The sequence below is a fragment of the Psittacula echo genome, assembly GCF_963264785.1.
Source record: "Psittacula echo genome assembly, chromosome: Z".
NCBI lineage: Eukaryota > Metazoa > Chordata > Aves > Psittaciformes > Psittacidae > Psittacula > Psittacula echo.
The window spans coordinates 56,532,994-56,553,480 of record NC_137742.1 but is presented as its reverse complement, the minus strand read 5'-3'; the positions used below and the strand labels follow the sequence as shown (position 1 = coordinate 56,553,480).

At 42.6% G+C, this 20,487-nt stretch overlaps 1 protein-coding gene across 1 annotated transcript; it reads left to right on the top strand.

The window, feature by feature from the left end:
• The first annotated feature begins 608 nt into the window (after positions 1–608).
• On the top strand, positions 609–18,979 carry RNF20 (ring finger protein 20). The gene is made up of 21 exons (XM_080637940.1): positions 609–763; positions 2,716–2,779; positions 3,040–3,209; positions 3,344–3,511; positions 3,624–3,771; positions 3,932–4,114; positions 6,089–6,207; positions 7,084–7,230; positions 7,421–7,498; positions 7,783–7,902; positions 9,174–9,353; positions 9,550–9,685; positions 10,847–10,968; positions 11,292–11,683; positions 12,256–12,373; positions 13,919–14,068; positions 15,027–15,239; positions 16,148–16,273; positions 17,365–17,505; positions 17,831–17,932; positions 18,158–18,979. Exons 3-21 carry the CDS (start codon positions 3,081–3,083, stop codon positions 18,332–18,334), a joined length of 2,949 nt encoding a protein of 982 aa, XP_080494066.1. The 5' UTR covers positions 609–763; positions 2,716–2,779; positions 3,040–3,080; the 3' UTR covers positions 18,335–18,979.
• Positions 18,980–20,487: the final 1,508 nt, after the last annotated feature.

Genomic DNA, 20,487 nt, shown 5'->3' with positions numbered 1-20,487 from the left:
AATCTGTTTCCTGCGAAGAACCCTTCTACTCTTGTACATTCTCTTCCATATCTATCTTAATCACAATGCTTTAGGAAAATATTCAAACTGGTCTTCGAACTGCTCTTTTATACACTGCACATCACATAGTGTTTGGGTCTGCCCTAAATGGGGTATAGACACTTTTAACTGATAAATAAAGTGAGAGCCAAGTCAGTCTGATGGTGTTTGTAGGTGTTTTCAATTTTTTTTTCTACAAAAAGGGCCAGAGATGAACATACTAAAGCTAAACAAGTAAAACTTTGCCTAAACCTTGCAGGATGTGAAATACTACACTAGGGCCAGGAGGAGTCTGTGACGAGCCGCCATTGCTCCCGCCCAGACCGCCATCTTCTGTTCGGGTGAGGGCGCTGGCGTCAGGCGGCCCCGCGGCACCATGGCAATGGCGGCCATGTCGAGCGCGGGCAACCGGCAGAGCGCCAGCGTCCATGGCCAGTGAGGGCGAAATGGCCGCCGGAAGGGGCGGCACCCGACGGCGCTGGCCGAGGGGCGGTGCTGCATGCCTCTCGCTCGGCCACACACGCGATTGGATGGTCGCCTGCGTCGGAGACTTCCGGTGCGCCGGAGGGAGGCAGTGACCACGGCGGGATCTGTTTTGTTAATGGTGGCGGGGGCCGGGCGGTGTCTGTGGAGAGTCGGGCTGGTAGGCGAGGGTGCGGGGACGGAGGGTCTCTGCAGCGAAGGCGCTGTACCCTCGCGAAGGAAGGGATGGGCCTAAGGGACGGTATGTGCGGGGCTGTCGTGGGGTACAGCGGTCGGTGTAGAGCTGCTCAAAGGCAGCGACGGGTGCGGGGTGTCGGCTCCGGAGGCAGTGTCGGAGCTCTGCGAGGTGCTGGAGGGGTGTGCGGCGGTGGGTGCTGGCCATGGGGGAGGGCCCTGGATGTGCGTGGGATCAGTGGCAGGAACGTGTGGGGCAGACAGAAACAGTGTGGGGAGACGTCCCTGGGGGTTGGTGGGCATAGGCGCAGGGGAATCCTACACGTGTTGGGAAGCCAGTGGGCCTCGAAGAAGTTTGCTTTCTGCAGGTGTTTGAAGGTAGTCAGACTAGATGACTTTTTGCCAGTGGAAGGTGTGGGCAGTGCCAAGTGGAGATGTATTTTGGTTTACATATACGAGGGTGTTAACTCCAAGAAGGGGATTAAGATGAAGTTGAGACTGTGCTGTGGGAAGACAGTCAATCTTTGCTGAGTGAGTGTATCAGTTTGGGAAGAGAAGAATGTGCATAGCCTAGGACTGAGGGTAAGGTTGAGTTCCTAAAGAAAAGAGAGGGTCTCTGGTAATGGAAAGTTGGTCAGGTCTTGGTGTACAATATGGGAGGATCTGAGTAGTGGAGAGAAGGGGAAGTCTCGCTGTGAAGGATGTTGGTGTCAGGAGGCAATGGAAGAAATATTTTGTCCATGGCCAAAAAATCTGACAATAGTGTCTAGTGGCTCCCTGGACTGATAGGCAGCAGATGTTTATAGTAACAGCTATTCCATCCACTCCCTCCAGTGGCGTAGTGATTCTAGGCCAAACCAGTGCAAACTGAATTGTGTTGCTAAAAGGAGGACAATAGTTAAGTGGAAGTTTTGTTTGCTTTTAATTTTGAGATGTATTAAATATTTACGTTAAAAGACAGGTTATAGGAACACTATTACGTGGTACTTAAGTAACTTGTTTAGAATTAATCTATATATTGTTGTGCATATGTGAAGGGCAAGGCAAAGCTAAAATGTTTGTTAAGTTTTAAGATATGGCAAAACAGCATAGCAGCTTAATCCTAAAAATAGAGCAGCTTTATTACTTTCAGTAGAACTGCTCAAGTAAAGCTAATACATAAAAACTGTCAGGTTCAGTTTGTAATCCTTAGTTTAACTGTAAATGCCATTGTATCATGTAATAACAATACAGATCTTATTTTATGGTCTGCATTTCACTTGCTTCTGGGTTCCATGTAGTTTAGAGGGAGAGAGAGATCTGTGAATTGAGTTGGCACAGCATCAGTGAATGTGGGAGAAGAATGCTGCTTACATCTAATGGAGATCTGCTTGGTTTTGTATTCTGTCACTAGCTGATATATTTGTTTTGAAAACCCTATAAGGAGATATTTGTTACTTTGCTAAGAAATATTTTAGAGAACCACAAGAAATACTGTTCAAACATAAGAAAAACCTGGTTTAATGCTAAGGATCATCAAGTACTGGGAGAGGTTACCCAGAGACATTGCTGAGTTTCTTTCTTTGGAGATACTCAGAAGCTGTCTGGACAAGGCCCTTGGCAGCCTGCACTGGTTGACCCTACTGTATTCAAGAGCACTGAGGAAGAGATCTCCAAGACATCCCTTCCAGTTTCAGCTGTTCTGTAATTCTGTAGCTAGTAGTCCAGAGGTTTTCAGACTTCATTAACTTGGGGATAAATACTCTTCAAACATGTCTGTGTCTCTCTTCATACAAAGGAAAACCCTAAAAATAGATTCAAACCTTGGCTTGGAATTGGTGTTCACTTCCACAGGATTTTTAAGTTTTCTGTGTAAACTCTTCCAGGGCTTATCTTCAAGGTGTTGCTGCCTTTGGCTTTAACTGACTTTGAATGCTGAATAATAAGAACAATTTTGTCGTTATGAACTGAACTTGTGCAATATATACATAGGCTCAGTTGCTTGCTAAAGTTTAACCCAGACAATTTTTGTTAATACAGAGAGAGATCAAAAACCCAGAGACTGAACCTGCATGAAGATTTTTTTTCCAAAGAGTGCGATAAGGTACAGTGTTTCCATTTTGACATTATAGAGCAGTGGGATTTTTTTTCCCATTGATTTACTGTTTGCAGTGCTAATCCTAGTGGTGTCTTGTAAGACTTAATGTTTGCCCAGTATTTTCTGAAACTTTTTAAGTCCTATGGTCTGCACTGTGTTGGCATCTTGTTACCGTGACGGATTGACTGTGGTAAAACCCCTAAACTAGATTGATTGTGTGGGTGTATGTTTGGTGGATTTTTTTAAGAGTGTTCTTTAATATTCAGAGGAACTTGGAGAAGACAGGAGTCTATATGCTTTGGCCACCATGTCTGGAGTTGGCAGTAAACGGGCAGCTGGAGAGCCTGGTCCTTCTGCACCTCCAGAAAAGAAGGCAGGGGTTGAAGATTCAGGGACCACTGTGGAGACCATAAAGCTTGGTGGTGTTTCTTCAACGGTATGTCTTTCTCACACACCCCTACTCAACCTCTCACATTTTTTCAGCTGGAAACAAAAATAGCTCTCTGCCTTCTGAATGAGTCTTGAGATCCGGCTTGTGTGCAGTGTACTCTGACATGTGCCTCTCTACAGGAGGAAATGGATATCCGGGCCCTACAGACCAAGAACCGGAAACTAGCAGAGATGCTGGACCAGAGGCAAGCCATTGAAGATGAGCTACGGGAGCACATTGAGAAGCTGGAGCGTCGGCAGGCCACTGATGATGCCTCTTTGCTGATTATCAATCGATACTGGAATCAGGTTAGTAACATGCTTTATTATTTTGTATACACTGTTCTCTTGCCTCTTTTTCTGTTCCACTGCACTCCTTTTTTTTACATCTGTTCTTTGTCTTGTCTGTCCCATCATTCAGTTTGATGAAAATATCCGCATCATCCTTAAACGCTTCGACCTTGACCAAGGTCTTGGAGACCTTTTGTCTGAAAGAAAAGCACTGGTGGTACCAGAACCTGAACCAGACTCTGACAGTAATCAGGAGCGCAAAGATGAGAGGGAACGAGGTGAGGCACCTGACTGGGGACAGTGGAAAAGGTGGATTTCAGTGGTGGACGATGTTTGTGTCCCTTTCTAAAAGGTGACATAGGCTCTCTGATTGTGAAGACTAGTGATATGCTGCCTGGCAGAGCACATTTACATTTTTGCACTTCTTTCTGTTCCCAGGTGAAGGACTTGAGCCGGCATTTTCCTTCCTAGCCACTCTAGCCAGCAGCACCAGTGAGGAGATTGAATCTCAGCTGCAGGAGCGTGTAGAGTCTTCCCGCCGTGCTGTTGCCCAGATTGTGACAATGTATGACAAACTGCAGGAGAAAGTGGATGCGTTGTCCCAAAAGGTGAACAGTGGAGGTATGTCCAAGGTGACTGATCCCCCTTCAAGAATCCTCAGCTACCCCCAGCTTAAACATGATTCTGCATTGTAAGCGTTAAGGCATTGTCCTCTTCTTAGCTGAGATAGGGTTAATTTTCTTCCTAGTAGCTGGCATTCTGACTTTCGTCTGAGAACAATGCTCCTAACACACCAGTGTTTTAGTTGTTGCTCAATAGTTCTTACCCTGATCAAGGACTTTTCAGTTTCATGCTGTGTGAGGAGGGGCACAGGAAGCCAGGAGGGAGCAGAGACAGGACACCTGACCCAAACTACCAGAGGGTTATTCCATACCATGGCACGTCATGCCCAGTATATAAGCTGGGAGGAGTCACCTGGAAGGGCAGGTTGCTGCTCTGGTCAGGCTGGGTGTCAACTGGTGGGTGGTGAGCAGTTGGTTTGTGCATTACTTGGGTTTATTTTTTTTCCTTTCCCCTTTTTAGTTTTATGTTCTCTCCCCTTGTTATTTCCTTTATGGTTATTATTAGTAGCAGTATTTTAACTTATTTCAATAATTAAAGTTTTTTTATCTTCACCTTTGAGTTTTACTGTTTTTCTAGTTTTCCTCCCCATCCCACTGGTTGTGAGGAGAAGTGAATGAGTGGCGGTGTGGTACTTATTTATCAGCCGGGGTTAAACCATGACAGACATAGTCCTTCTCATGCTTATTTCTATTCCAAAATAAATTGGGTTAGCTTTCCAAACTGTCAATAACCAAAACCTCTAACAAAGATTAGTACTGCATGCTAAAAATGTGTTATAGCTGCCTCTAAATGTGAATGGTGAGATCTCTGTTGGGCTAAGGAAAGGCTTGTTCCTGCCAGTAGTATGTTCATGCACCTGAGAAGATTACAGTTGAATCAGTTAGCTGTCCTCAGCCACTGCAAAAAAGTAGTGAAATCAGTATTGCAAACTGATGTTGGACTCCTTCTCACTTTCAGTTTAGTAAAAGGTGTAGGGATAACGAGCTCCTCAGTTACAGCTGAGTTTTGAGCAAAATAGTAGCCATCTGATGTCTTGGTATGCCCAGTATAGTTGTCAGTTTTGAATACAAAAGAGCTCTGCAGAAGAAAGCCAGGTGCCCAGCTTCTGAAAATTAATGTAGCAGGTTTGATTTACACTTAGATGACTCTCTGAAAAACTTAAGCTCAGATTTTTAATCTGTTGAAGGAAAATTTAGGTGGGATATCAGGTCATCCTTCTTGGTTTATCTTCCATCCAGAGTCTTCTATATGCTTTGATCAAGGAGCTCTGGAAAGTCTAGTGTTGGTGTACTGGAGCATTACTGTCCTTAGTTGGTAGTCTTGAACTCTGTAGTAGCATTGGCATTAGTGCAATATGAGCCTGTACTCAGTTGCTGTAATTCCTTACTGTGAGGGTGGTGAGACACTGGCACAAGTTGGCCAGAGAAGTTGTGGCTGTCCCATCCCTGGCAATGTTCAAGGCCAGATTGGATGGGGCTTTGAGCAACCTGGTGCAGTGGAAAGTGCCCCTGCCTGTGACAGGGGGTAGGAGCTAAATGATCTTTAAGGTAATCCAATGATCCAGATGATCCAATTCAAACCATTTGTGAATTGTCACCTGGTACGTTAGCTCAAGCCACTTGTTGTAGCAGGCTTACGCATGAATTTGATCTGCATTAGGGTATCACTTGGTTGCAAGGGCATGTTCTGTGTGGCTGTTACTGACACAATTGGAATGGTGTCTGACATCAGGGGACGGTAACTGACAAACAGAAATCTGTAGTATGTTAAACTGCAGAGCGTTTTGCTTCGTGAATGCAAGTCAAAGCTCTGGAGATTAGATGAGATCCGTCTGCTGGAGAGATTTAGTAAACAGAAGTTAACCTCAAAAATTTCCTTTCTCTTTGTTTGCTTTTCTTTCTTTGCTGCTTAAGAATTAAACCCAAATTTTCTTGGTTTTTGTTAATTTCCTTTTCTTTATGCATCTTTCAGATATTACATTGATGGAAGAAGCAGTCCTGGAGCTTAATACCTACCTATCACATGAAAATGGACGGCTGCAGGAACTAGCTGATATTCTTCAGGAGAAGCATCGCATAATGTCTCAGGAGGTATAAAAAGAAGAGAGAAAGAAGTTTGCTTTGGGGTCCTGCTTAGAATAATTTGTGGTTACCATAGTTTGAAAAGCATGTATTGCCTTGAAGAGGGACAGAAGCAACACAGTTTGAAAGTTACCTTCTGAATGAAGCTTATGGAAAGGGTGGGTGGTGTGGAGAACTGCACATAGATTTTTCTGTACAATTTAAATCGATATGCTTGTTACATCACTGAATGAAAGAGCATAATCATATTGGTGAGTTGAATGAATGTGATTTCAAAAGAAAATAGCAGAAGGAAGTGGTAAGGTGATGCTAGGGTGGTTGTGTAACATCTGAGACATTTGATGTTATATCCCTGTCATTTCAAATTCCTTGATTTCTCCACATCATATGTGAAAGCATAGTGACATTAATTGCAAGATGATCCCAGTCATTAAGGGCTTCACATTATTGCCAGTATTTGTTTCACAGGTTTAGTCCTTTTAAAAATTGTGTTAATGCTGGCCTTCCTTAGTGTTAAAGCACCATGTACTTCAGTAGTGTGTAGAGTAGATGAACATACGGATTGAAAAGATTAAAAAAAAAAAAGCCTTTGAATAAGCTTTGAAGTGGTTCCCTCTCTAGGCTGTCAGATACTACCAGCTTGTTGCTCTTTCTCCATTTTCAGTTTTATTTTCAGTCATATTTTCATTACTGTGTTGCAATTCAGGTGGTGTAAAATTCGGGACAGTTCATTGAGTAGTCTGTTGCCAGAGCAAAAGATGGGTGGAAAGCATATGAATCCAGGGTATTCATGATAAAAAAAATTAATACTGAGCAGTCTCAGAAAATGCTTCTAACAGAATTACTGTGTTCAGTTGGCTGACAGAAACACTCTTTTGATTGCAGTTCTCCAAGCTGCAAGAGAGAGTGGAGACAGCAGAATCTCGGGTGTCTGTTCTGGAGACTATGATTGATGACCTTCAGTGGGATATTGACAAAATACGCAAGAGGGAGCAGAGGCTCAACCGGCACTTAGCAGATGTTCTGGAACGAGTAAGCACCATCCTCTTTGTCAGGAAACCAAAGAAATGGGTGTAATTTTGAGATGTGTGGCATCGTCTTACGGCATTTTGCTGTGAGAACTGAGAATCTGTAGTGCACTGTCTTTGATTGTGAATTTGCTATGTCAGCAGTCTTGGCATTTATTTGGGTACTGATGAAATCTCTTACCTTTTTTTTTCAGGTAAATTCCAAAGGCTACAAGGTGTATGGAGCTGGAAGCAGCCTCTATGGGGGCACAATCACCATTAATGCCCGCAAGGTAATGTCATGGGCTTGGTTATGAGGAGAATTAAAGTATGGGAGAGTTTGTGTGTAGGGCCATAAATTGGAAGAAAATTTAGATACCTTCTTTGTCACAAGTCTAGGTGACTCTGAGCAAGCTATTTTGTCTGTGTACAAATTCCCTACTTAAAAAACAGACCTGATACATGTAGACTTGTCTCAGTCTGTAGTGTTAACATGACTCAGTCTGTAATTACTGTACCTAATTAGTACCTTCAGTAGATGTAACAGGAGGATTTACAAGCAGTTTATCCCCAACAGTTTGAGGAGATGAATGCAGAGCTGGAAGAAAATAAAGAGCTTGCTGGGAATCGCCTCAAGGAGTTAGAGGAACTGCGCCAGGATCTTGAGGAAGTAACAACACAGAATGAAAAACTCAAGGTGAGACATCAGTACCTATTATGAAGGTGAAGGCGTTCTGTGTGGTTAAGTTGCCCTCTTGTCTTGTGAACTGTGCCTTTACAAAACCTCATTAAAACTATTCTACTCTATGCTTGCTTTTTAGTTAGGTTGTATTTTGTACAAATTCACAGGTTTGTGAGACGCTTCCAATTCAGTGCATTGGTGACACCATGCGGTCATAGTTGGAAATAGGTTTCTTATTTCCTGTTTTCTATTCTGATCTGTTAACTAGACATCATTAAAATATACTGAAAACTAATTTCAGCTTTTCAGAAGTATTAACCCCTTTTCCATTTTCCCCCTGCCCTGTGCAAGTGGAATAAATGAACCGAAGAAAAAATCCATGGACTTGTGTAAGAAAGCTTGGCTCTAGGAAGAGTCAGTGAACTTAAGTCTTTCACTTTGTGGCAGAATGAATAGATAGGAAGCAGCGTATGAGTTTCGTATGTCTAAAAGGTATTAGCACAAAAAGCTGTGACTCTGTAGTATATAAGTATATGATACAGATAACAATCCAGATTTTTTCTTAATGATCAATAGGTCTGTTAGGCTGTTATAAGAAACATATGAGCTTGTGACTTAAGTTTCAGAGATGAGATTCCAGAAACTGTCTTGAGGTGCTTGTGAATTCTGTTTATCCCACATGAAATTGTTTTGAGAGAAACACCATTTGGCTTACAGCTTCCTTTTTCTCTTAATTAGTGTTAAGATGCATATGTTTATGTATGTGTCTGTTTCACTCTGGTAGTCACAATGATTTGCTAACATTTTTTTGGTAAGGAAAATTCAGATTCTGTACTTCTGTTTCTCTCATTTCTCTTCCTTTCAATTGTTATGTTTTTCCCTGGTAGAAAGCTAACATAATGCCTACATATATTTTCTGTAGTTTTCTATCATACTTTTCTAGGTGTCCATCTTTATTGATTTAGGTGATTATAGTTTTACAGTAAGTCCACTGAAAAAGTATATCATGTTTTCCAAGCTCGTATCTTTGAGAGAAACTGTTGCAGAACCTGAGAATCAAAAGCTTTAGTCATGTGACTATGCCAGAGAAACAGCCTGCTGGAATACGGAGAGAGCATAGATTTCAAATTGGTATTGAAGCATCTACTTCATAGCAGTGCTGTTAAAGTTTTGCTTTTTTCTTTGCTTGTGGCAGCTTAATTCACTCTTCTCCTACCTTGCAAAATAGATATCAAAGACAAGAAAATAAATTTTCTTTCTGTGGCCTTTTGTTGTGTCCTGACTAGGTTGAATTGCGACGAGCAGTGGAAGAGGCTGTGAAGGAGACCCCAGAATATCGCTGCATGCAGTCACAATTTTCTGTTTTGTATAATGAGAGTCTCCAGCTGAAGGCACACCTTGATGAGGCCCGCACTCTGCTTCATGGTACTCGCACTACACATCAGCGCCAGGTGGAACTCATTGAGGTAGCACCTCTGTTCTGTCAGATTAGGGAATGTTTTCGTCTTTCTGACCATCACTACTGGGTCTGGGTGGCTCTAGGAATTGTCAGGAAATTTATCTTCCTGGCAATAGTTCATTTGTTCTCTGGTAGCTCATTTTCATGAGCGAATGATACTCCAGTGTCACAGCACCAAATTCTGTCCCCTTCTTACTCCTCAGAGAGATGAGGTCAGCCTTCACAAGAAACTGCGCACAGAGGTGATTCAGCTAGAAGACACCCTGGCACAAGTCCGCAAAGAATATGAGATGCTGAGGATAGAGTTTGAACAGACACTTGCTGCCAATGAACAAGCAGGTATATAGTTTTTCTTCTATACTTAAAACCTAACAAACACCACCACCACCCCTGCCCAGTAGGAGCTGTACTGCAGTAAAACACCTGGTTTGATTCTTTGTCTGTTATTATTAAATACTTATCCCAGCAAGTTTCTATCTCAAAAACCCCAAAACTCCTTGTGTTTTGTGGTAGGCTAGCTCCATGTTGTCTGACTTCTTTTTAGATACTTCAAAATACACACATTTTGCTAACAGTTTGGTTCATGGCAGAGTATTTTGCATTATTAAAATACTTTGGGGAAGATTCTTTCAGCTCTGGCGCACCTGACACAAGAGGGACATGAACCTGATTGAATGAGTCCAGAGGAGGGCCGTGAAGATGATCAGAGGGCTGGAGCACCTCTCCTATGGAGACAGGTTGAGAGAGTTGGGCTTGTTCAAACTGGAGAAGAGGAGGCTCTAGGGAGACTTTAGGGCAGCCTTCTAATACCTAAAGGGAGGCCTGCGGGAAATATGGAGAGGGACTTTTTACAGGGCCTGTAGACAGCTGACAGAGGGAAGATCTAGATTAGACATTAAGAACAAATTGTTCACTATGAGGGGGGAGAAGCACTAGAACAGGTTGGCCTGAAAAGCTGTGTTTGCCCCATCCCTGGAAGTTTTCAGGTTCAGGCTGCATGGAGTTCTGAGCAACATGGTCTAGTGGAAAGTGTCCCTGCCCATGCTAGGGAATTGGAGCTAGATTATCTTTAAGGTCCCTTCCATCTGCAAACCATTCTATGATTCTGTGACCTAGAAGACACCCTGACAACCTGGATAGGAAGCCAGTAACTTTTAAATTTCATTACAGAAAATAACTTCTTTATTTCTGAAGTAGCATTTAAATCGTAGAGATTTTTGTAGCATGGCACTTTTCACTTAGGAACATGGGGGAAGAAAAGTAATGTTAATGGGGAAATTGGGACTGGAAATACACAAGGACTTATGGTTGCATGTAAAGCTGGCATGACCCTCTTCTACAGTTGCCGTTTTCTACACTTGCTCTGTTGTGTGGCAGAATGATAATAGTTTTATTTTGATTCTTTATTGTTGCCACTTAGCTTGTTCTCCATCTCCATGGGAGTGTCTCAGAAACTTGGCAAAAGTGTGTTTTGTTACAATTTTGTTTCTGTTTCTGTAGGTCCAATTAATCGGGAGATGCGTCATCTCATCAGCAGCCTCCAAAACCACAACCACCAGCTGAAGGGAGAGGTGTTAAGATACAAGCGCAAACTGAGAGAGGCCCAGTCTGACTTGAGCAAGGTATCAGAGCAGGGAATGCTGGAAAAGAGCAGAAAGTGCTTTGGAGAAGGGGGAATGCTGTCAGTCTTGCCTGCAATATCAACTTTTCTGATACAGCATGCAGTGTAACTTCTGATTGAGCTCTACACTCTACTTTAAGTTTCCACGTACCAAATGAACGGTCTTCCTTTGTAGCAGTAGAGTGCTCCATGCAAAGTAATAGAAACTGTGGAGGGGGCATGTAAGCATGGATGTGGGTAGACAAAGGGGGGGAGATAAGGTAGACTTCTGGTGAAGAACTTAATGTTTTCTTCTGTGTTTTCTTTCTTGCTATGCTGCAACAGATCCGCTCTCGCAGTGGTAGTGCTCTCTTGCAGTCCCAGTCCAGCACTGAAGAAACAAAAGAGGAACCTCCAGAAATCAAGCAGGAGCCTGATGATCCTTCTGCCCAAGTGTCTGTCCCCAAGGCCACTTCTGAAGATATTAATGAAATGAAGGCCAGGCGAGATGAAGAGGAACGGGAGCGAGAGAGACGGGAGAGGGAAAGAGAACGAGAGAAGGAAAAAGAGAAGGAGAGAGAGCGGGAGAAGGAGAAAGAAAAGGAACGAGAGCGGGAAAAGCAGAAGCAGAAGGAATCTGAGAAGGAGAGAGAATCCAAAGAGAAGGAGAAAGGGAAGCATGAAGATGGAAGAAAGAAGGAGACTGAAGTGATCAAGCAACTGAAGGCTGAACTAAAGTAAGAGTTGTTGTCCCTCCCTTTCCTGCTTGAGTAGTGCTTAAACTGACGAGTTTGTGCAAGATGACCTTGTAGCCTATGAGATCAGCTTCACTGAAGCAGAGAGGTTCCTGGCACCCTCTGTGTCTGATTGTGATTTGGACAAAGTAGTAACACTTCTCCTACAACAACCTAAAACATGAATTACCAAACTATTTACTTCATGGTGTAAGCCAAGTAATCTTTATTTTCTTCTGGCATAACAATTATGTAAAGCTTTACAGCAGCAGGTTATTAATAAAGGTCACTGCAGTCTTCATTTGCCTTGGATCAGCACTAAAGCAAAGGTGGAGAGTTTGTTGCTTCCTGTTACAGTATGTGTTTCCTCCCCACCCTACTTCTCTTGACTTTTCAGTCCATGGGCCTGAACATGCTTCTTTTCAGTTTTCAGCCTGTACTCCTTGGCTAAAAGAAGCCAAGGATAACTCCATATATGTACCATATGGGAGATGGAGAGAATATTGCTCTTGAGTTTCATGTAGCAGCGTAGCTTTCCTGCTTGTTCTCACTCTTGCCTGTCTCTCTGCCTCCAGGAAAGCCCAGGAGAGTCAGAAGGAGATGAAGCTGTTGTTAGATATGTACCGTTCTGCCCCCAAAGAGCAGAGAGACAAAGTACAGCTGATGGCAGCTGAGAAGAAGGCAAAAGCTGAGGTAAATCTCATTTCTCGTCTTAGTGCATTACTTGAAACTTCTTTTTGGATACTCTGCACCTGAACTGTGTTGATTTTGTCTTTGTCAGAACTGAATATTGCTTCTTTTCTCATCTTTGTTACTTAGGAGAGAGGTTGGAATGGTCAGGAGATGAACAGGGAAATTTTAGGATGTCAGCCTTTGGGAAGGGCTTTGGGAATCTCAGTTTCAGATTCAACCAGTAGCGAAGCCAAGCACTTGTCTCAGAGACATACACACGCAGAGGTCACTGATACAGCCCACAGAGAAGATGCTTCCTTCAACAGCATGTACATACAGGACTTGCAAACCATAACCATAGACAGACAAGTTCTCTTCCTCCTCTTCAGCTAGTAGAGATAGAATGTCACTAGTTCAGGCACACGCTAAACAATGTGTAGGTTCACAAGCAGATGTGCATTTTCACATCCCTCAAGTACCAGCATGTCCCCCTGTGTTTGATACCCCCTGTGATCCCAGGCCCTTTTACTTCTTCACATACAGGTCTTGCTGGTAGCTAGCACTTACTCTGTTGCAGCACACATACGCATGGTGTAGAGAGTTAGATTACACAGAGATGGTTAAAAAAATACTTATTAAGAAGATACAAGAAGATAAGATGGGCTGCAGTGATCATGCACAGGTCTGAGCCAGACAAGTGTGTACTGACTGGCCACATTTTACGTGTGACTAGCTCCTTGTATGTCCTTCTCTGCCTAACCCAAATTTTTTCATTCTCGCTCTCCCTTCACCTGCGTTTCTCTCCTGGGTTTGTACAACTCTATCGATTCTCACAGTTACCCCAGTCCAGGATCCACACCTGGTTTACAGCCATATCAATTGCAAAGTCCAGGTTTATCTTCCTGGAAGTGGTGCCTGTAGTTTCTTGGTAACCCATCAGTTACTGTGGGGAGATCTGTTTTTGGTCCTTGCCTCCATGTTTGTTTTGTCAGGTCTGTGTCTCTGTGTGTTTTGTTTCTAGTTTCCTCTTCTCTGCCATCTTTTATCCCAGTTGACAGGATTTAGCCAGATAACCTTGCTATAGTAAAGATTTTCACACTCTCACTTGCTCTTACCAGTTCATGTGACTGACCAGGTTTGGTTCTCATCCATGCGTTTCTGATCATTTATCTGTCAGGTTTGTCTCTGTATGTTTTGCTGTGGCTTCTTCCTTTTCTTACTATCCCTTTTTGTATTGAGAAAGGTTCTTGACCAGATGCCCTTAAAGGAGCAGATGCTCTACATCCACGTACCCTCACATGTAGAACTGCAGGACACTGATGTTCCTATTCTGATGCTGTGGAATTTTCAGAGGTTTTGAAATCAAGATCTTGGGCTTACAGCCCATCTTAAATGGTCCATCTACCAGTAATACACTTCCCTGTCAATATGAGATGGGTTCTCTTTTTCCGTCCTTTGTAAGCAGTTTTTCCAGTGTTTCAGAGAATTGTGGGGAAAAAAGGCTCTTAACAACATTCAGCCCACATTCTTGTATTTAGTGTTATTTGTGTTTTGTCCTTGCTGTAGCTGGAAGAACTGCGGCAGAGGGTGAAAGAATTGGAAGACAAGGAGAAAAAGGAGAGTAAAAAGATGGCTGATGAGGATGCCCTCCGCAAAATCCGAGCAGTGGAGGAACAAATTGAGTATTTACAGAAGAAACTAGCCATGGCTAAGCAGGTGAGAAGTTTCTGAAGGTTTCTGCTGGAGCATCTGGGAAAGAACTACCTTCAGGTTCCAGCCAGGAAGATTACCTGAGAGAAGGAATTTCTGTCTCTGTATGTGCCAGAGATGTGAGTTTTGTCCCTGTTTATCAAACGGGAAAAGCCAAACGAAAAAACCCCAATGATCAAAAAACCTCCCCCCAGCACTAGGGTGTCACAAACCTCATGGCAGGGGTGGTGGGGAATGTTCGTGGCCTACATGAAGAGCACAGAGGAGAGATGTCTGTATTGGTCTTTATGGGAGGAGATTACAGTTTCTTTCTAAAAGTATTATCTGCACAGTTCATATAATTAATACATGTGCATGGTACCATGGCACACCTTTTTCCACAAAGAAAAGAGCTTAATCTCATGATAAGAAATCAGGAGCACCTCAGCAGGGGAGAGGCAAGCCAGTGTACTTGACATGTACTTTTTCAGAATTCAGATTGTTTTCCTTATAGTATAAGATTGTTCTATCTTGTCACTTAACTCCTTTAATGTTGAAGTGGCTTAACTGAGTTTAGGGAGCTTGGCAGTCTGTTAGTTGGAATCTGTCAAACTGTCCACATGTAGGATCTTCGGCCAGGTGGATAGGACAGCTGTTTACCTAGCTGCCTGAAGTTGAGAGTCGTTTTCTGCCTACCTCTGGCAATGATTGTATCACAGCTGAATTTGCCAGCAGACAAGCCACAGTCTGTGAATACTTGGGGAGATAACCATCTCTTCTCTATAACTTCTAGTTCAGGGTATGTCTGCTGTGGTGTAGACTCCTAAGGAGCGCTTTTCTTTCTAATTGCTGGGAGATACTGTTCTCTGATAACTGAGGCATGTTCCTTCTTCTGTGCTGGGTTTGGTGTCTCTGAGTAAAATGTCCAGGGTCATTGTAGGGAGTACAGGAAACAGTTTTGCCAGAGCCTGGGATTCTTTTGCAGGAGGAGGAGGCCCTGCTGTCAGAAATGGATGTCACAGGCCAAGCATTTGAAGACATGCAGGAGCAGAACATCCGCCTGATGCAGCAGCTGCGGGAGAAGGATGATGCCAACTTCAAGCTGATGTCAGAACGCATCAAGTCCAACCAGATCCACAAGCTGCTGAAAGAGGAGAAGGAGGAGCTGGCAGACCAAGTTTTGACATTGAAGACTCAGGTAACCTGGGAGAATGAGAGGACAATGGAACTGACAGGGAAAGGTGGAGGTGTTGCGAGTTAACTCTGGTAGGCAGCTAAGCTCTACGCAGCTGCTTGTGTACTCCCCCACAGTGGGATCGAGAAGAGAATTAGAAGGGCAAAAGTGAGAAAACTGGTAGGTGATTAGATAAAGGCAGCTTAATAGGTACAGCAAAAGCTGTAAACAGAAGCAAAGCAAAACAGGTATTCATTCACTGCTCCCTGTGGCAGGCAGGTATGCAGCCCTCCCCAGGAAAGCAGGGCCTTATCATGTGTAATTCTTACTTGGGAAGACAAACACCATCATTCTGAATGTCCCCCACTTCCTCCTTTCCACCAGCTTTTCTTGCTGAGCACAGCATCATGTGGTATAGAATATTCCTTTGGTCAGTTTGAGTCAGCTGTCCCACTCTGTCCCATCCCAGCTTGCGTACCCTCAGCCTGCTTGATGTCAAGCAGCATGAGACAGAGAAGGTCTTGATACTGTGCAAGTACTGTTCAGCAGCAGCAAAGCCAGTAGTGTGTTACTGATGCTGTTTTGGTCCCAGATACAAAACATAGCACCAAGGATACTGGTTCCAACAGTGAACTAGGATGTTGGATCACTGGTTCACTGCCTTGCAGTGATTCTGTAAGCCACCTTCCAAAAAATAAGACTTCTTTGTCGAGAGTATTTGACTGCTAAGTTTTTAAGTGTTTGCCAGGGAGGTCTGGATACAGCTCTTAGACTTCTACTGTGTCTGTTCAGGGATAAAAAAGCAAGCTGAAGAGGTACTCCTTGGTGATGGGGAGGCAGGGATAGTTTTAGCATTCAGCTTTAATAACAACTCTGAAGACCTAAAAAGCATGCATTTTATTCCTTCTCTAACTCCTCTCTCCCTTTCCAAGGTGGATGCCCAACTGCAGGTTGTACGTAAGCTGGAGGAGAAGGAACATTTACTGCAAAGCAGTATTGGAACAGGCGAGAAAGAACTGGGTCTTCGAACGCAGGCCCTGGAAATGAACAAACGCAAGGTAAGTTATTGCTTGATTTCCTCTTGGATTGTAGGATGAAGCTGTTGTTTTGTGGGAAGCATAGAAGGCTCCTAGCTCTCACTCATACTATGGAACATGATATTCCCTGGTTTTGGACTAGTATACTAGAATGCTGAGGAATCCTGAAGAGAGTTTTGATTAAAGTATTGTAGACTGATGTTTCCTTTGATAAAGGGGAGCAGGTCATAGGTGTTTCTGTGAAAATCTGATTAGGGATCTGAAGTAAGGTGCTTTTAAAAGGAAACCTATTGTGAAAGAAGCAGCAGCGGCAGCCAGATGAAATTAACTGGGATCAGAGTTTTTATAGGAAAGATGGGGTAAGTAAAAGGAAAATACGGCTGAGGAATGTTAAGACCTTTAGCAAATGTGTAAGATCAATGAAGTAGGTCTGTTTCGAGTAAAATAAGACTTAAGTCTCAGGGTCGATGCTGCCTTTGTTGTTAAGTCTTCAGGAGGAATGGAGCAGTGACATTAAAACAGATAGAAAGGAAAGCAGAAATATCACTGTGAAGTGGAGATGGGGAGACTTAAGCACAATCATTTCTGCTTAATATGTGCTTAGTACAATTGTGGTATTGAGGGAACTTGGCTAATAGAATAATTGGCGAGGCACAGTTAGTAAGAGGAGAACTGATGGAGAGGGAAAATGATTAAAAATAAACACTTATCTTGCAGTTCTGTCTAGTTCAGCTGTAGAACTGCCTCTAAATAATTTAGTAGGGAAAATGTAGAAGGTGAAAAGCTAAAAATACTTGAACAAGAGAATTGTGTGGTCATCAGTATTTTTTTCAAGTAATGTGCATTGCAGTGTGACAAGGGTTGGCTCTACTGAAGAGAAGTGTTTAAGCTCAGTGATTGGAACTTGTAAATAGTAAGGTATTTTGCTGTTGAAGTAATGTTTAGGGTGTAATTCCAGTTATTCCATTTGGAAGTACCAAAATTGAATTGAAAAAATGTATCTCCAGCTGCCTGATGAGTATTCTGTGAGCAATCTCACAGGCAGAGGGACTAGAAATCACTGGAGCTCTTTTTCCATATTTGGTACTTCCTGTACTGGTTTTCTCCTTCAGGCCATGGATGCAGCCCAGCTTGCAGATGATCTGAAAGCCCAACTAGAGCTGGCTCAGAAGAAGTTACATGACTTCCAGGATGAAATTGTGGAAAACAGAGTAACTAGAGAGAAAGAGATGTTTAACTTCAAAAGAGCTGAGGTATATATATACCTGATGCACAATCCTTTAATACCTGTCTGCTTTGGTGTCTGTCCTCTGGTAACTGAGTTTGGAGTGGGTTTCAGCTACACTACTTTCTTGGGGGTCCAGTTTCACTTTGATTTCAGCTTCATCAGTTTTGTCCACTGATAACTGACAATACATGTAGGACCAGATTATAATGTAATCTTTCAGAAATCTGTTGGACTATAGGGGATGAAAGTATGGGTGGAGTGACCTGGCCAGTGCTTGTTCTCTTTTGTCCTTGAAGAAGCTGTGACTAAGCATATATTGCTCATTTGTTTGGTCTTTTGTTTCTATGCAGGAAGATATTTCTAGGTTACGCAGGAAGCTGGAGACCACTAAGAAGCCTGACATGGTTCCTAACTGTGATGAAATACTGATGGAAGAAATCAAGGATTACAAGGTGAGTAGCTGTCTCTATAAAATTCCCTCTTTAACTGTACTTTAATCAAAAGGCTGTGTAGTAATCTTTTCAGTATTTGACATCTTGTCTCTGTACTCTGGTGTTGTAGCCTTGTATTGAAGAAACCACTTTCTTATGGAATGGAAGGACCTTTCATCTTCAGTTATCATCTAAGATACACAGTGCAATGCAGTGGGCCCTCACTATAATGTTTCTGTCTTGCAGGCCCGCCTGACCTGCCCGTGCTGTAACATGCGCAAAAAGGATGCTGTGCTTACGAAGTGCTTTCATGTCTTCTGTTTTGAGTGTGTGAAAACGCGCTATGACACCCGGCAGCGTAAGTGCCCCAAGTGCAATGCTGCCTTTGGGGCCAATGACTTCCATAGGATCTACATTGGTTGATTCTATCCATAAAATGATTCCATTCTATCTGGAATGATGAAAATTTACTCCTTATATTGACCACTCAGTCTCCCTCATTTTCTGTGATTGTCACCTTTGGGGCAGTCAGTGCTTCTGTCAGCTGATCCGCAGTCTCTTCTGGAAAGTAGGGTTAGGGTATTGGGAGAAGCATATTCTGGATCTTGGTTCCCTTCTTGTTGCTTTTCTTTTACTCTTGCTCTCAGTTTTTGTGGATTCCTTGTGCTTTAGAGAACATTTGCTGTACATTGCTTTGACACTGCCAAGTTGGGAACATCTAACTGAAGTCCTGCCTTGATGGGGTGGAAGCTGTGGTGCAGCAGAGATAAATGAGGCCTTTATTTGAGGAGTTTGCTTTGGATGTTCTTTATTAAATCCCATCAAGGTATGGTAATATTTCTGGGAGTTAATAGTTTCCTAAGTAATGGGCCAAATAATGAATGTACAGGTACATCTGTAGACTTCAGTGGAGTGACTCCTTACATATATAACTCCCTCGGTCAGGTTGAGGTATTGCTGTTATTGTCCTATTTCCAGAAAAGAATTTGTAGGGGTTACTTTGTTGCAAATTTGCCACTGAGATTAATCTTAACAATGCACAAAATCTAATAAAAGCTGTTTCCTGGGTGTTTTTCTGGGTTTTCTTGCCTCTGGTGGTATCTTGTCTGTGCTCCTGTCCTTTGTCCAGTTACTGGAAACATTTTTCATAGGCTTTAACCTTCTATAGTAGAGAAATTAATTTATTCCTTCATTTGCTTTCAAAAAATGCTTATCTAAAAGAACCTTTGCCTTTTTGGCTGTATCTTCACTACCTGATTCCTGACACAACAGAAGGACCAAAATGCTGGATTATTTAGTCATTTTGTCATGGCCACTAGGAGTTTTATGAAAGGACATAGCATAGGGTATTGTCTCCATGCTCCGTGTAGTGCAAGGCTGCATTTGAAGTCTTGAACAACAATCACTGTAAAAATGTGAAGTCATTTATTTACAACATTCCTTCATAGAGCAGACTTTTTCCTGTAATGGAAGGTGCAGGTGTTAGGTTTGTCTTATCTGTGTCCCTTCCCTGAATCATAAAATCTGTGTTACCTTCCTGTATTCACTGTAGGGAATTATAAAAACACAGTAAAGTGCAATGCAGACTCTCTTATAGTATGCATTATTATCTTTGTGAAAACATTCAGAAAATATGAATAAAACCTTGTAAATCATTGTGAATCCTGAGAGGGAACACGTGACCCTGTCTTTACAAGGTGGGGCTGGGATGCTGGAGTTTGTGGTATGGCTTAAGTTCTGCTACAGCATGTGTAGAAGATATGAAAGTAGAATCCTCTCAGCTTTCACTGGAAGTTTCTCCCTCAATTACAGTTTGCAAAAGCAAGTTGGAGAAAGAATAGTGCATTAGGAGTATACCACCGCTAATGCTGGTGGTAGGTTTTTTTGGTACAAGTGCTTGTTCATCAAAGCCAGGTCCTGGGTCACCATCAGGCATTGTCTGGATCTTCAAACAGCATTGCTGTAACAGCATACTTCCTTTTACAGTTGTGAACAGCAATCTGAATTAAACAGCCCTTGCAGAGGTAGGAGGCCCCTTTACTCCTTCTCAGACATTTAAGTCACATCACCTATCTACTGAAAATCCAGGTTGAAACTTTTGTGTGTATGTTCTTAGTGTTGGGTTCACTCTGATCACTGTAGGAAAAAAAAAACAATTGAAACAGTCTGGATTTGTTTCACAGATGAGGCTTGGGAACTCCTATTTTTTCTTTCCTCACCAAGACAAATGTATTTTCTTATTTTAAAATATTTTTAGCTTAGGAAGTCCTTGAAGCTCATTTTTGAAGTGACTAAATTTTTCTCTCTGCTTATCAATTTAAACATTGAGAAGCAGTGAAAATTTTAGTTGGTCTGTTTTGACTAGCCAGAATGAATGGAAATAATTTAAAGTTTATCAAGACTAGAAATATTTTGGAGTAAAAGGGAGACGGTGACAAGTTTATTAAAAAAAAAAAAAAAAAAAAAAAAAAAAAGGTTTAATTTCAGTGTCTAGGACAAAGTGTAAACAAAGAAAAAGCCTCATCTGCAGTCTCCAGTACATATTCTTGTCATAGCAAAATCCTCCCCCAGGTTAT

Coding starts and splice junctions, on each gene's coding strand:
- RNF20 (XM_080637940.1), top strand. CDS start 3,081: ATGTCTGGAGTTGGCAGTAAACGGGCAGCTGGAGAGCCTGGTCCTTCT. Junction 9,686..10,846: donor TGCTGCCAATGAACAAGCAG/GTATATAGTTTT, acceptor CTGTTTCTGTAG/GTCCAATTAATCGGGAGATG. Junction 16,274..17,364: donor TGGAAATGAACAAACGCAAG/GTAAGTTATTGC, acceptor TTTCTCCTTCAG/GCCATGGATGCAGCCCAGCT.